The 17091-nt window shown below is 51.8% G+C and overlaps 1 protein-coding gene across 2 annotated transcripts in view; it reads right to left on the reverse strand.

The window, feature by feature from the left end:
* Window positions 1-4211: 4211 nt before the first annotated feature.
* LOC144158750 (thiopurine S-methyltransferase-like) overlaps window positions 4212-17091 on the reverse strand; it is a 55346-nt gene continuing 42466 nt past the window's right edge. For both annotated transcript variants that reach the window (XM_077689843.1, XM_077689844.1), the window contains exon 8: window positions 4212-4407. In XM_077689843.1, coding sequence (XP_077545969.1) covers window positions 4282-4407 — 126 coding nt within the window. In that variant the 3' untranslated portion in view covers window positions 4212-4281. The remainder of the gene's footprint in view (window positions 4408-17091) is intronic.

Genomic DNA, 17091 nt, shown 5'->3' on the forward strand with positions numbered 1-17091 from the left:
ATCATGACACCATGCTGCCCTCATCACCAAAATAAATGCGTAAGGTTGGTACCTTAACTGAGATGTCACTAAAACGTTCTTTTAAAGGCAGCAGTTTTCCTTAAGCGAGTTTGGCCTGTCTGTCTGTTTGTCCGTCCGTCCATCCCCCCGTTCAGCCGCACGCCCAAAAGGTAAAATTATTCTCCAACGAGACGTTTATAGTGAGTATTTGCTGGCGGCCCTTCCGCAATGCCGCAAGGGTTGATGGGAAGGGCGGTTTGGCTGTCCGCCATTTTTTGGCGAGAGCTGTGGGTGTGCCTGTTGGTTCGAAGAATGTGGGTGGCGGATAGTCAGATTTTAAGCGCTATTCTACGTACGCTGCTGCAACACGTAAAGGCAAACAACAGCTGGACAGAGCAGTGACAAGGTTGTGAGCCTCATTTCCGTGCATAACGCTCTGCACCGGCAATATGGCACGACAAAAGAGATTTTGACGAAGTGTCGCCCCGAGTAGTTTCATCGTGTCAACCTCGGGAGCATCAACGAACAAGCTACACTCTACAAAGTTTGCAGTGAGCATTTCTTTTCTGCGAAGCATATTCACAGCCCCGCATGTGCATAAGCACTTTTGTGCGCGCCGAGCGCGAGCGTTGTCCCGGGAAGCACGCTGCCACTGCATCATAGCTTCCCGTCTTAACTGCAGAGCTTTTTAGGCCGATCTTCGTCCAGCCGTCGCACCAAAAAACCCCGAAGCCGCTAGAAAAAATGTGGTTAGAGAGGTGCCGTGAATAGAACCCGAGTCTCGTACACCGTGAAACCGGCAACCGAACCACTGGGCCATCCCAAGTGCCCCAAGTGGCCGAAGGGTTCGGGGTTAGCATCGGCGGGGAACGATAACGTGCCGTCCATTTGAAAGGAAAAATAACGCTACGTGCAGTAGGAGCTGAACCTGGATGCTCCGCAGTATGAAACCGGCGTCTACCCGATTAAGCTATCATCGCATTCCGGGCGCGCAGCATTTTCTTTGCTTTCGTAGCACGGGCGCTGGCTCTGGACTTGGCCGCGGGTCCTAGCGCGGGATAAGGCGGTCTATTTAGGGAAAGATCCGAAAGCCTGCGCATAGAGAACATTCACTTATAGAGAATTTCAAGCAGCAAGTTCGGAAATAAATGTGAGGTTAAAAAATTACCCAACCTTCCCGCGAATGCGTCGCATCTCCACAGGGATGCGTCGCATCCCTGTGGAGATGTGACGCATCTTGGGGGTTCACTTGGTGTTTTCGTTGGGTTGATTCTCTAACTGCCCGCCGTTTACGTTGAGCAGCGGCTTTGGTCTGACGAACGGTACTTGGATCAGCAGCTCGGCGTTGGCGTTTAGCAGCGGCTTCACGTTGACGAAGTTCAGCATCGGCCGCTCGCTTCTCGCGTACGGCAGCGGCTTTACGTTGACGAAGTTCAGCGTCGGCCGCTCGCTTCAACCGTTTGCGTTCGGTATCACGTTTACGAAGTTCGGAATCGGCTCCTCGCTTCAATCGTTTGCGTTCAGCATCACGTTCACGCCGCTTCGCAGCCTTGTCTTCAGTGGTGCAAGCATTCCTGTTATCACAGTGATCGGTGCTTGTTACGGTTGCGCGGGCGATAGCATAATTATTAGGCTCCATTCAACGCATCGGTGGAAATCGGAACGCCGGTGCTGGAACGACCGTGGTTATGGCGCAACGTGGCGCGGCTATGACGAAACACAATCCACTTTATTCCAATCCAATCCAAATCCAAGCCAATCCAAGCCAAGCCAAGCCAAGCCAAGCCAATCGAATTCAATCCAATGCCCCTCGCGAGAGAGTGTTCGTTATCGGAGAGGAGAGGGGGTGAATGGCGGAGAGCGTAGCTCGCACGGCGAGGAGAATGGGTGAGGGGTGTGGACGGACAACAACGCCGTATGGAGGGACAAGGCGAGTGAATGAGATGCAGTCGCATCTAATAAATACATAAATAAAAGAGGGGCCGCCAACTGTGCTTTTTCTCCAGACTTGCACCACTACAGCAAGCTGTGCCAATTTTTTTTCGTCTTAGGCGCTTGTTCGCCGCGCCGGACAGCAACAAAAAATTAGCTCAGGTTGCACTAATGGGGCAAGGCTGGACAAAAGCACAGTTGCCGGCCCCTCCCCCTTCCTCTGAGACCAAACTGTTCCATCATTATCATCATCAGCAGCCGCCCACTATGTTCACTGCAGGACGAAGGCCTCTCCCATCGACCTCCAACCGCGCCTGTCCCGCGCCGCTCGAGTCCATTGTTTCCCTCTTAATTTTCTTATTTCGTCCCTCTATCGAGTAATAGGCCCCCTTTGTTTTAAACCCGTCTTTTCGTGTCTAGTAGTAGTAGTAGTATGAAACTTTAGTGAGCCTTATAAAGTAGGAGTGGTTCCCTAGTCCGGGAATCCAAGTGATGACCGGGTGACCGACGCCCTAGATGCCAGTAGTTGCTGGACGTCCAGGTAGTCGCTGGTAATCAGGTTCTTCCACAGCTCACGGAGGGAGAGGGGGCAAGAAAAGAGTGGGAGCTACTCTGACACCCTGGTAGTCCACCGATTATCATTTCGCCTGAAGTCGTGGCCAGCCAATTGCGTTTCTTTTTCTTTATTTGAACTACGATATCTTCTACTCTAGTTTGTTCTCTGATGAAGGAAGCTCGTTTCCTGTCTCTGAGTATTACTGCGATCCTTATTCGTTCCATGGCCCGTTGAGCCGACCTAAGTTTGCTTTCAAGTTGTTTAATGAGGCGCCAAGTATTCACACCAAGTGTCACGCCTCACATTTTCTTCTGAACTTGCGGGTGAAATGTCTCCATGAGTGGAATACCCGGACTGTTTCGTCCACAGGCTTTCACATTACTTCCAAAGTGGACCACGTTATCACGCTCTAGGACACGCGGCCAAATCCAAAACAAACGCCTGCGCTACGAAGCCAAAGGAAATGATGTGCGCCGGAATGCAATTATAGCTATATCGGACAGGCGTCGGGTTCATAACGAGGGATACACCGACAAACTTCTCGTAAAGAATTATTTTACTTTTGGCCTGATGGCTGAATTGGAGGACAGGCTTTTGTTTGTAACCGACTTTAAGTTATTGGGCGTTTCTGTAAGTGTCTGTAACTTCTAGTCTTCGGGCTCTGTTAGTTTTGTAACAACGGGCGCTGCACTTGTTTCAATGTTTCTCGTTGCCACTTTGTAGAATGGATACCAGGAGTGTTTGATAATCAATTTATCTTTTCAAGCAGGCAGGCAGCCAGGCAGGCAGGCAGGGCGATACCAAAATGTTCGCTTTTAAGTAGCCGAAGAATGATTATATGCTTTAAAAAACTGCCCGCATATCTGCTCCTTTCGTTGAAAATGATGACGAAAGACGATAGTCCTTCGTCAACATTTGCCAAGAAAATGCCTTTCTTCTCATTCCCGCTCACCTCTCATGCTGCTCATCGCCCGTCTCAAGACGGGCGATGAGCCCGTCTTGAGACGGGCTCATCTCCCAAGATAAACACCCTAGAGGTTTGCTTAAGTCAATTTAAATTTACCGGGTCCCCAAGCTCCAAGCCGGGTGCCTCGATGCCAGCGCTATCGTACGGCGCAGACACGCGTGAATCGAAGCGCCCTACTTGAATGCTGATAGAACCGCGTTGCCCTACTCCACGTGCATTCCAAGTAGAATGTAGAACATATATAGTGGAACCTTTCGTAACGGTTTCCATTGGATTTCTTAAATTGCTGCTAGAAGCTATAGAGTGGCGCGGGCGACAGCAGACGACGGAGTAAAATGTTTTTATGCAGTAAATGCAGTATTTTATTTGATTCAAGCGTCCATGCATTTCTTATAAAGGAACACTGCAAACACCACTTATGTTTGGATTTTCTGCGTCATATTTGCGTAATGGTTTGTTCTTGATCAACAACGTATACAAGTATGAACATTGGCACCGGACGTAGACTTTTAGATTTGGCTGTGGGTATATAAACCTATTGTGCAGCGTAAGTTTGACATTGTCCTTTCTAGCTGATTCGAGTAACGCACAGACAGACAGACCGAGCAAAATTTTCTAGTTCAAGTAGCCCAAGAAAGACTATCTTTAAAAATGAGTGCCGCAAAATGAACACCCTGATTTTGTGGGCTGCAACATCTTATCCGCAACGCAGCGCATCTGTTGGAACATAAAAATACACCGTATTACCAGTGGCAAACCTTTGCTTTGTATTGTTTATTTTGGTACGTCGAAAGGGAGTCAGCGCTGAGAACTCTTCGAGGAAATGTCAAGAGAGCTTGAGTTGGTTATGCCGACATAATCCAGACGTAGAATTCGGCCGGCCAGGATCCGTTGAAAAATACCGCTTTCTCCTTAACGTAGCTGTCAATCTTGGCAATCTTCGCGACATCCCCTGAAGAAAAAGCAACGCTTAGCATAAGGAGCAGAACACAGAAAATATGTCTCAATAGTTTCGTTTTCTCGTTCTCGCATTTAGTATTGGCGCGACAATTTTTCTGAACAGGGGAGGCGCTGCGATCGCCATCTGTGTGAATGGCACTCAAGTCTGCTTCGCTTCTAAGTGGCCTCTGCTGCGGACATTGTGTTTCCTCCTTGTTGAAAATGGTACCAACGTACTCGTGAAGTGCAGCGCTACACGTACGTGCCAATTGTGACTCTCAACGACCCCTCTGGGGCCAGTTATTGCCCTGTTCTTTTTTGGGTGAAGCTAAGCCTAACCCGCCGCCACGCCGTCGGTCCCCCCTTCACTGCTCCGGCCCGCGAGGCTGGGAGCGCCGCTGAACGCAGCGTCTGCCTCAGCGTTCGGTGGGGATCCCGTTATTCAAGATGGTCCTCCGACCTCCTCGCTGCAAGTAGCAACCACTTCTGCTGATGCCGGACAACAACCAGAACCTGTTGAAATGGAACACGACCAAGGGCCCGGCTTGCCGAGCCAGCCAGCGCCCTGGACTTTTTGGCACCGCAACAAGAGCACCGGAACAACACTCGTCACCAAGACTGACCGGGTAAGTCGACCCCGCTCACTGTTAGTGCTAAGGCCACTATCCAAAATCAACATTCGCGAAATACCTAAGAGTGCTTTCGCTAACCTTATAGGCACTACGGCCCCACAAGCCTTTCATTCCGAGATAGCCTCTCAGAAGTACGACGCCGCCGGCAATTGCCTTTACATCACAGTTTACGAGGACGAACATGCCTCACGCATCCTGACTACTGCACAACTCACGATTAAACAAAATGGCAAATGTACCTCTATCCCAGTTGAGGTCAAAAAGTCCCCGCACCGTCCAAATACCACAAGAGGAGTAATTACAGTTGAGCCTGAAGGCTCCAACGAAGATATTTTCGAATGGCTTCGCTGCGAACATGCAGAAATTCTCTCGGTACATCGCATCGGCAAAACCAACCGTGCGGTAGTCACGTTCGACTCCCCAACTTTGCCAAAAGCGGTGAAGTATTACATGGCCATCGTTAAAGTGAGCCCCTATATCCCCAAGAGAATGGTATGTTACAACTGCCACCGCATCGGTCATATGTCCAAGTACTGTCCCAGCCAGACGGTGTGCAGGACCTGCGGTAGACCACATGATGTAGGTGAGGATTGCGGTCCGACAGTATATTGTGCTGCATGTGATGAATTAGGCCACATTGCTGTCAGTCCAACTTGCCCCAGCAGGCTCCCCTCCAATAGCACACCCGCTAAGGATTCTGCCAAGGGCATTTCTTGGGCGGACAGAATACGTGAGAAGGAAACTCAGCGCCAACCAAACAAGAGCCAAGGTTCTTGTGACACTCAACCGGTCCCCCCTTACGCCGCCGTCTTGGCCCAGCTGGCTGCCTTGCGAGAAGAAATCCAGCAGCTCAAGACGGAAAACCAGGAACTCAAAAAAGCCCTAGCCGCAAAGAATCAGAATTTGGCCAAAACGAACCCCAATAAACCCTCTTCGCGCAACAATACGCGCCCTAGCCGGAGCCCCGGTATCAAACGTACTCCCACATCACAAAGTAGGATCGACCCGGAGCTCACGCAGGCTCTCCACGCTATCCGAACCGACATTCAGCGTGAACGTACAACACGGCAAGATGACATCGGTAAAATTCGAAGTCTTCTCGAAAGTCATGTGCAACAAACAACGGCCTTACTCCAACGTTTTTCAGAAGGGCTAACCCCAACAGAGGCTCCAGAGGAACCCCCGCGTAAAGTCCTTATTCAGCAATAATGGCTACTCCTACTATTCTACAGTGGAATTGCCGCAGCTACCAGCAGAATCATCTCACATTGTTACAACGCATTAGGCAAATCCAACCGCTATTTATATTGCTCCAAGAAACTCGCACAGCTCCTAACGTTCGCGGCTATACGACCTACACCAGCCCCTGCGTTACCTGCAAACCGCATCGTAACTCAAACGGATCCACCCTCACACCCGGCTATGCGGCCGTACTGGTCCGTGCAGACCTCGCTAGCCGACAAGTCATTGTGCCGGGCCTCACGTCTACTCAGCATGAAGTCGTAGTCGCTCATGCTCGACTACCTAGTGGAAAAACCATAGTGGTTGCCTCGGCCTACTACAGGCCCATTACAGGATCCCTCCGTAATGTCAGTTTTAATTGGATAAACCAACTTAAGTCTCAATTTCCCTGCACAAATATGGTTATTGGAGGCGACTTCAATGCAAAGAGCCACACCTGGGGCTATACCAATACAGACAAGAGAGGAGCGGCTCTTGAGGAAACTGCTGAACTATGCAATCTACACCTTGTTAACGACCTCGCCTGCGCAACAAGGGTGGGGCTTCATCCATCTCAACGGGACACCATCCCTGACCTGACATGGACCACTGCAGGTTTCATCCGTAATTGGTCTACGTACAGCACAACGTGGGGTAGTGACCACTATCCTATATCCATTACATTACGCGGCAAGCGACTCCGCATGACGAAAACTATCACTTGAACAGACTGGTGTGCCTTTCGGCAAGCTCTCAATGCACATGAGGACCACGATCTTTCGGCATTCATCGCTGGCGCCCAACAGGCCTCGCACACGGCTTCCGAACAAGTCACCTGTTATGAAGACACCCCTGCCATTGACGGGCATTTATCGAATTTGTGGAAGCGAGTCGAGCAGCTCACCCACCGCTACCATTACAATGGCCATCGCCATCGGGACCTGATGCGCATCAGGCATCAATACAAACTGATTAATTCGTATCAGAAGGAATTAATGAATGATCATTGGAATGACTTGTGCTCCTCACTTAGCAAGGAACGTGGCCTCTCCAAGCTGTGGCGAATTTACAGAGGCCTCGCCGGAAAATCGAAAAAACCCCAACCACTGTTCTCCACCCTTGCACTGACGGACGATCCAGCCACAGTAGAGCACGAACTTATTACTACCTTCTTCCCCACGGCATCAATCACCCAGCCCCCCTCACTACCGGTCATCCAGGTCCCCCATTCAAGCGAGGACCTAGACTCTCCGTTCACTCTGGCAGAACTCCGGGCGGCCATAATGCAGGGAAAACTACGTTCTGCACCTGGCCATGACGGCATCACCTGGCAACAAATTAGGAACATGGACGATTTTACCCTGACACGACTACTAGCCCACGTGAACAAGCTATGGGAGATGAGTGAGGTCCCTGATTACCTGAAACTCACCCTTGTCCATCCCATTCCCAAACCAAACAAAGACCCATATGTTATCACAAACTTGCGGCCAATTTCACTTACTCCTACTCTGTGTAAACTAATAGAACGCCTCATCCATGCCCGGCTACAATACTACCTCGAATACGCTCAACCCTGGTTTCACCCCTCCCAAACCGGCTTTCGCCCTCATCTCGGTACACACGACTGTCTGTGGCTTCTACGTCGTGTTATCAACCGCTCGGCAAGGAGTTGTGGCCTACCAGACTACGTTTTAGCCGTCGACATCCGCAAGGCCTTCGACAGAGTCAGTCAAACCGCAATTCTAGAGGAATTAGCCCAAGCGTATCCCAGCCAAAAAACTCAAGACTGGGTGCGCCACTTTCTCCAGAGTAGACCCATAAAACTTAACGGTTCCAATCCGGGCTGGTCGCCCCGTACTTACTTTCTGGACAGAGGAGTTCCTCAAGGGTCTATACTCGGACCAGTCCTCTTTAATCTGGCGATGACCCGTATGGCTCGTCAACTCGAGCGAGACACATCCGCCCGTTTCGCCATCTACGCGGATGATATTACGATATGGACAGAAGGCAATGACTTCGAAAACACGGACAGTATGATTACTGAACTTCAGGCGGCTGTCGCAAGCCTTGAGAACCATCTGCCTCAACTCGGGCTTGAGATGGCGCCTGAAAAAACTGAACTCCTCCTTGTTCACGGAACCAAGTCCTCGCCTGATACGGAACCAACTGCACTCCACATCGCAAATAACACTATCCGTGCCACTTGCGGCCACATAAGGCTGCTTGGCATCCCGCTGGGCAGTCACAACAGTCCAAAGATCTGGCTAACCAAATTAAAAAAGCAATGGAAACCGATGCTTCACCTTATTAGGCGCCTCTCTAACAAGTACGGCGGTGCACAACAAAGTTCATGCGTTCCTTTGGCTCGTGCTGTGGCCATCGGTGCCCTCGCATATGGTGCCCCTGTATATGACTTCAGCAAGACTAATCTCAAATTCCTCCACACCCTTCACAGAGCCACACTCCGAACCATAACCGGCTTACCTCGGCATACACGAATTACGGCACTGGAACAAGCTGCTCCACTTCCCCCCATCGATCTGATAATGAAGGAAACTCGAATGCAAGCGGACTTCAAGCGGACTATTACCTTGCAAGGAATGGCGCTCTCAGATTGGGACAACCAACGGCCCATCCAGGTGCACAACCTTCTAAGCCCAATGGCTCCATGGACTGTCCCGGATGTCGCCCCTAATGCACCTTCGAAACCAGTCCCGCGCGGTCACTCCATGCTGCGCAAACAGCGCCTAGAAAAGCTCAAGCTGTCCCGTTTGCCCGGAGAGATTGACATCTATACGGATGCCAGCGTCAGGGACCACATCGTCGGTCTGGCTTGGCACTGCTAGGAGAACCCAGAAACCCTAAACCGGCCTCTGGCCCTCCTTACCAATAAAGGTGCTACTACTACTACTCTGAACAGGTAATGAGACAATTTTTGTGAAGAAACAGGAGGTGAAGCACCGCGACGTGCCGAGGAAACTATGAACTGTATTTACATATTGATGACAATAATGTTAGCATGCGCGATAACCAGCGGATTTCCTCTTTCGCAACGTCCTCTCCACCCCGACAGGTTCAGCAACTAGTTGGAAGAGCAATGTTATCCATTGCACTGGCACTGACTTCTCATTTTATCCCGTTCTCTTTTGGGACAGCCTAATCTTCCCGCGTTTTTTTTAGCGTCGACGGCGCTTCCGTCGACGGCGCAGACTCGTGCAAGGTTACAGTCTTGTAACCGTGTAACGCAACAGTTTGTGACAGCTCGTAACACAATTAGCACAGGACCGGGGTAATTGAACATCTATGCGAAAGGCCGTTTCCCCTCAATGGGCGTAGATAGGCTGATGATTATGATGATGGTTGGGATGACAGTCTTGTAGTGATGATAATGTTAGCCTGTTCGGGCATGGGAAGACTTCCGGTTTCCCGACAACCATTTTGGATAAATTGAGGACTTAGAGTTTATAACCACATATTGCAATGTGGCCTGACTATCATACTGCCGCGAACCATGCATTGGGTTTGTTTATTTGTGTTTTGCTTTTACCGCCCGGCTGCGTCGGTCTGCGTCATCTCTGTGCCAAGGGAAGCGCGTGTTCCATTCTGTCTTTCTGTGCCGCATGTGTTATCTGTTCTGATAAGGAGAGCATTCCGATATGACGTGAACAGCCCGGAATAATCTTCTTGGATCTACAATGTTCTCCATGCTAATCGACGGTTCGAGAACTACGCGCGCCGAAAGATAAAAAGCCGGAAGAGCAGACGCCGGGGCATTCGATTCTGTGACGCTCGCCGACGAAAGTCACTTTGTTGACCGCTGCTTCGCCGCCTCTGTATTCTTTTGAGTTGTTAGGGGAGCACAAGTTCGCTCCAATAAACTTGTTTCTCCTTCAAGACAACTGCGTCGTCCTTGGCTTCGTGACATCTGGTGGAGGTTCTGGGTACTCACCCTTTATGCTCTCTACGACATCTGGAAGCCGCCAAGCCAGCCCAACCAGAGAAAGCCGCGGACTGCAAGGATTGCTACCCGAGTTCGGTCTCATGCCAGAAGGGCCCAAGAGAAGGAACGCTGCCACCAACACGATGGTGCAAGAAACAGCGTCGCCAATCGTCCTGCAGCATACCCGGGAACCGCCATCGTTCCGGGGAGCCCCCGCTTAAGACCCCGAAGAATGGTTCGAGAAGCTGGAGCGCGTCCTCATCTTCAACAGGTGGGACGACGAAGAAACTTTCTGGCATGTCTTCTTTTACTTGGTTCGAGAACCATGAGAGTTCTTTGACCGACTGGACTCAATTCAAAAGGGAGTTCCTTAAGACCTTCCCTACCGTTGTGAGAAAAGAGCGAGCTGCGATTTTGCTTGAAACTCGAACGAAGCACCCCAACGAAGGTGTCGTGATTTTCGTTGAGGAGATGAAGCGACTTTTTGGCCGTGAGGACCCCGAAATGACCGAACAAAAGAAGCTCAGGTTTCTAATGCGAGGAGTGAAGCAAGAGCTTTTTGCTTGTCTAGTCCGTAACCCGCCGAAGACGGTGGCTGAATTCGCGTCTGAGGCGGCCGCGATGGAGAAGACACTAGAAATTCGAACGAGGCAGTACGACCGCCCTGTCAACGCGCTGTTCTCGGAGACCATCGGTGCCGCAAATGGAAGCTCCGATACATTGCGAGAGACCATCCGAGCAGTGGTGAGGGAGGAGCTTCGGAAGCTTTTTCCAACGACGCCGCAACCTCAAGTGGCTTCCCTGACCGACGTAATCCGAGAAGAAGTACAAAACGCACTGGCAACTTCTACGCCGTCGGAAGCACCCCGCGAACCACAAGCCATGACCTACTCCTCGGCTGTTCGTCAACCCCGTCCTGCTCCAACCAGTCGTCAAGAGGCCCAGCTATACCGCCGTCCAATGCCTTCCGCCCGACGCCCTGTAGACCAATACCACACGCCAAGGAAGACCGACGTGTGGCGAACGCCCGATAATCGCCCGCTGTGCTACCACTGCGGAGAGGCCGACCACATCTACCGTCGCTGCCCTTACAAGAGGCTCGGTCTGCGAGGATTCTCCGTCGACGCACCACTACCCCGACCCGGCCAGCACCGTACTGAGATCGACGAATACCTGTCCAACACGAACCGAGGACCTGCCCGCTTCAACCGTTCGCCATCGCCCTAAAGGTACCAGTCGCCGGACCACCGTAGCAGTGCTGACTTCGCACGTGGAAGGTCCCCCAGCCCACGCAGGGGAAACTAAAGGCGGTAACTTCTGGAGGTGAAGTTGCACAACGGCGGAAAACCGAAAACCCTCCAACTACGCAAGGATTCGCCGAAGACTGTGACTTACGACATGCCCTCATCGCAACGACCCGACCTAACCCTGACGTGACTCCTGAACACGACGACAACCACACGGCGCGACGCGTACTTGACATGACCAAACCTGCCGCTGAGACGACGACAACGATGGCGCACAGTACCCGACCGTCAACACGCACAAGCCGAGATGCGACGCCCCGACGCACCCGGAACTCGAGGAAGGCAGCGTCCGACTTCCAGTTGTCCATCGACGGCTTTGACGTAGTCGCCCTCATCGACACGGGAGCCGACTACTCGGTGATGAGCGGGTCATTCGCGTCTAAGCTGAAGAAAGTTACGACAAGATGGGACGGTCCGCACATACGCACAGCGGGAGGACACCTCGTGACGCCAAGTGGAACGTGCACATCCCGCGTCACCATAGACGGCATCACGTATCCTGCTGCGTTCGTAATTTTACCTAACTGCTCCCGCGACGTAATACTCGGAATGGACTTTTTGACGGACAACGGCGCAATAATTAATCTGAAGACCAAATCGATAACTGTTTCCTCAGATCACTCCACGACGCCGCCACTGAACCCCGATCACCGTGCTGCTGTAAAAATCGCCGACGATCACGTCACTCTGCCACCCCGCGCAAGCTTGATGGTCGCCTTCTACTGTGAGGATGCTGCTCCTAACATCGACGCTATCGTAGAGGGTGACCAAAGGTTGCTTCTCAACCGCGGTGTTTCCGTCGAAAGAGGCATTGCGCGCTTTAAGCAATACAAATCCCATGTTTTGGTCACCAATTTCACCGAGGAGTACCAGCATCTAATCAAGGGCGCTGCAATTGCGTTCCTCGAAGAAACGCAAGAAGCAAGTGAAGTGATCGCGGTCGCTAACTTTGAATGCGCACGCGCAGATGCTTCCAAGCCGCCGCAACCTTTTGACGTGTACCCGGCGCTGCCGCAAGAAAATCGGGACAGATTACTGGATTTGCTCTGTCGCTACAGCGAGTGTTTTTCGGCAAACTAAAAATTACGTCAGACACCCCTAGCGAAGCACTGTATTATAACTGAAGATGGAGCCCGGCCTGCCCGACAGTCACCGTACCGCGTCTCTTCACACGAGCGGGAAGCCATCCGGACTCAAGTCGACGACATGCTCAGCGACGACATAATACAGCCATCGAACAGTCCGTGGGCTGCGCCGGTAGTACTCGTTAAGAAAAAAGACGGCACATTAAGGTTCTACCCGCCGCGGTGGCTCAGTGGCTAAGGCGTTGCGCTGCTGAGCACGAGGTCGCGGGTTCGATTCCCGGCCGCGGCGGCCGCTTTTCTGATGGAGGCGAAAAGCAAAAAAACGCCCGTGTGTACGAGATTTCGGCGCACGATAAAGATCCCCAGGTGGTCAAAATTAATCCGGAGCCCTCCACTACGGCGCGCCTCATCGCCTGCGTTGCGTCGGCGCGTTAAACCCCACAATCAGAATCAGAATCACATTAAGGTTCTGCGTTGACTACCGGCGACTGAACAAAATCACCAAAAAGGACGTGTACCCCCTGCAACGAATCGACGACGCCCTCGACCACCTCTGCCATGCGAAGTACTTCTCATCGATGGATCTGAAGACCGGCTACTGGCAAATTGAAGTGGACGAGAGAGACCGAGAGAAGACTGCATTTATAACCCCGGATGGCCTATACGAGTTCAAGGTGATGCCTTTCGGGCTGTGCACGGCGCCAGCAACGTTTCAACGAGTCATGGACACGGTGCTAGCTGGCCTGAAGTGCCACACATGCCTCGCACACCTCGACGACGTTGTCGTATTCGCCCGGACTTTCGACGAACAGCTTGCAAGGTTGGAGTCTTTACTCGAGGCCATTCGTACGTCGGGGTTGACGCTGAAGCCTGAAAAGTGCCGTTTCGCGTACGAGGAACTCAAGTTCTTGGGCCACGTCGTCAACGCCGAGGGAGTCCTACCTGACCCAGCAAAAACTTCAGCCGTTGCGAACTTCCCAAGGCACCCGCCGCGGTGGCTGAGTGGCTAAGGCGTTGCGCTGCTGAGCACAAGGTCGCGGGTTCGATTCCCGGCCGCGGCGGCCGCTTTTCTGATGGAGGCGAAAAGCAAAAACGCCCGTGTGTACGAGATTTCGGCGCACGATAAAGATGCCCAGGTGGTAAAAATTAATCCGGAGCCCTCCACTACGGCGCGCCTCATCACCTGCGTTGCGTCGGCGCGTTAAACCCCACAATCAAGCAATCAACTTCCCAAGGCCGAAATAGAAGAAGGGCGTGCGAAGATTTCTCGGACTGTGCGCATACTACCGGCGCTTCGTCGAAAACTTCGCCCGCATTGCAGAGCCACTCACGCGCTTGACGAAAGATAGCACCCCTTTTAGCTGGGACAACGACCAAGAAAATTCCCCCGCATTTCCCCGAAGGGGAGTATGAGGAAGTGCGAAGCACGGGGTGATGCTATGAGGGGGAGTTTGTTGAAGTTTGGTGGCATTTTGCCCGTTAGTTACATTAACACCCCCTCGTGATCACGTTCGGCTTAACACGCCTCGTTTGTCCCTCTGCGGAAATCTTGGTGAATTAACGTGTATGTTCGAGAGATGTTCGAGAGGGAATGTAATCACGCACACACACACACACGCAAAGTAAAGTGAAACGACAGTATTTATTTCAGGACTTGTTTGTGTTGTCGTTGTATGCGACGGTCATTACGACCGCCTTGTGGCCGCTAAAGTGGACCGTTAAGGGTTGTTGCAGGACAGCCCTTACATTACAGTTCCTAGCAAAGGCCAGGTCTATATACCCGCCGTTGACGGTAGTCGGAGGCACGCCGCTGACGACGTAGTTTGAATGCGTTAAAAGATATAAGGCGCGTTACTAACACTGATATCAGCGTCGCGTCCGTGGCTTTTCAGTTCACTCCACTTCCGGCTTCCATGCGGAGCGGTTGTGCGATGGCTGGCTCCGAGCCAGGCGTTTCAGCGGCTATGTTCGGCCGCGGTGACCGGGTTACCGGTGTGCCCTCGGGCTACAGGATGCTACTTCCAACTATCCCTTCGGAGGACTCAATGAAGAATTGCCTTGTGCTGCACTGCGACCTCGGTGGAAGACCATACCGGATAGATGACTTCCGCACGCCGTTCCTTCAGTTGGGCGTGCTTCAGGACATCTCCGGTATCGGCCCGTATCAAATGGGCCACGTTTGGCTTATCAAGATTAGGACACCCGAGGCGCGGCAACGGCTTCTAGACACCGGCGGACTTCAAGTCAAGGGGCGTTTTTGCGCTGTTATTGACCCCATCAAGCAAGATGTGATTGTCAAGCTTCATTGGGTGCCCTTTCACGTCGCGGACTCGGACATACGCAGAATGTTTGAGGACTATGGTGACGTGAAAGATGTGCGACAGGATTCTTGGGGGGCGTCAGGTTTCGAGGCCGCAGAGTCGACGACGCGACTCGTTCGCATGACATTGCGTGACGACCTCACCCCGGACGACTCGCCTCACCTGCTGAAGTTTTACGCCGGTTCAGTTTTGGTCGTCGTGCCTGGGCGAGCGCCACAATGCCTGCGGTGTCGTCGGAGGGGGCACATTCGTAGAGACTGCCGAACCCCGCGTTGTTTCAAGTGCAAAGCTTTCGGGCACCTGGGGCAAGAGTGTGTGCCGACCTATGCAAAAGTCACCGGGAGGGCCGGCGAACCTGACGTCAGCCCTCACCTCATGGATGAAGAGGAGGCGGAGGCAGCAGCAGGGTCTACGTCTGTGGCGCCTGAACTCCAAGAAACCGAGGTGAATGGCGTCACGAACACCGCAGATCCGCCCCCCGAAAACAGGGAAGGCGGAAGTGGCAGCGCCACTAAGGATCATGAAGCAACCTCGAAAACTATTTACGGCGACACTCTCTCGACGAGCGCCCCTGCTCGGGACGAGGATAAGACCACTACCAATGACCTACCAGTTGAAGACAAGGATGACGACACCGAAAGCCAGCACTCTGGTAACTCAACGCTGACCCAGAAAAGTGACGGCTACCGAACAGCCGACGAAACTAAAAAGCCGCCTGCAAACAACTTGGAAACTGCGTTGCCGAAACGTCGACGAGAAACTGGCCCGAGCGACGAGCAGCGACTGACACAGCTGGAGCGGGAATGGGCGAAAGCGGCCAGCAAGAAAGGCAAGTTTTTGACTCGCGATAACCGGTCTCTGTCAGCACCACGTACCCAGCGAAAATAACGGCTTCGCGAATGTAAGCACGGTGGTGGGAGTATGAACCCCCTTTTTTTTCGCTCAACAATGTTCGTTTCTACGCCCCTCCATGTAGCAACTCTTAACGTCAGAGGATTAGGATCGAAGAAGCGACAAATGCAGCTGCGAAATGTACTGGAGCAAAGGCAAATTAACGTTCTGGCAGTCCAAGAGACAAAGGTTGAGCGAAAGGAACATACAAACACCATGGTGCAACCATTTCTTGAAGGGTATTACGCATGCGTGAGTCATGCGGTTGGAACAGCTGGCGGTTGTGTTATATTTGTTAAAAAAGAACCTACATGTGTCGTAGAAAGTGTTACATCATGGTTAGGGGGGCGTTTTGTTTGCTGCGATTTTCGTTATGGGGAGCAGCTGTACAGAGCGGTTTGTGTGTACGCGCCTACGGTGCCTAAACAGAGGCGTATTTTTTTTTGAAAGTGTCCTTGAGATGCTGGAATGTGACCGGCCGATTTTCTTCATGGGAGACTTCAATAATTGTGTGTGTAGCCAGGATGACCGTTGAAATGAAAACGCTCCTTTTGACTCCAGTGCACTCTTCTTAAATGATGCCTTGAGCAGCTTGGGTTTGGAAGATGCTGCGTCTCTAGTGCACACTTCGAGTAGTAGGAAATTCACCCACTATCAAGGAAAAAGCCATGCACGCCTTGATAGAATATATGTGTCATCGCAGCTTGCTCCGATTTGTAACAATTACGTGGTAGAACCCGTTTCCTACTCTGACCATTGCCTGGTATCTGTGTGGGTGGGGCAAAAACAAGAGTGTCGTGTTAAATTTAACTGGGAACTATGGAAGCTTAACGATAAACTTCTGAATGATAACCAGTTTCGCGACTCGGTAGCAACGATGAGTGGCGATTTAGATAAGGCCGATGACAGCAACTGTATCGAGCGTTGGGAGCGTTTTAAACAAGATGTAAAGTTGATAGCTATCGAGCGATCAACAGAAATAAAACTTAAAGTAAGGAAGGAGGAGAGGGAACTACGAAATTTGTTACTGTTGCTAACGGCTGAGGAGGAAAAGGCGCCAGGGTTGTTTTGTGATGATATCCGTAATGTCAAATCGAAACTGGAAAGCATAGAGGTGGAAAAGTATAAAGGCGCTGCAATAAGGGCTCGTGCCGAAAGACTGTTAGCCGGGGAAGCGCCCACGAAGCGGTCATGGGCAGATGAAAAGCGACATGCTAAAAAGAAGGAAATTAGCAGGGTTATTTATGATGGCGTAGAAATGCAAGAACAGCCAGATATTGAAAAAGCCTTTGTACAG

Source organism: Haemaphysalis longicornis, unplaced genomic scaffold, assembly GCF_048455015.1.
Source record: "Haemaphysalis longicornis isolate Haplotype H1 unplaced genomic scaffold, Haemaphysalis longicornis Haplotype H1 scaffold_10, whole genome shotgun sequence".
NCBI classification, from domain to species: domain Eukaryota; kingdom Metazoa; phylum Arthropoda; class Arachnida; order Ixodida; family Ixodidae; genus Haemaphysalis; species Haemaphysalis longicornis.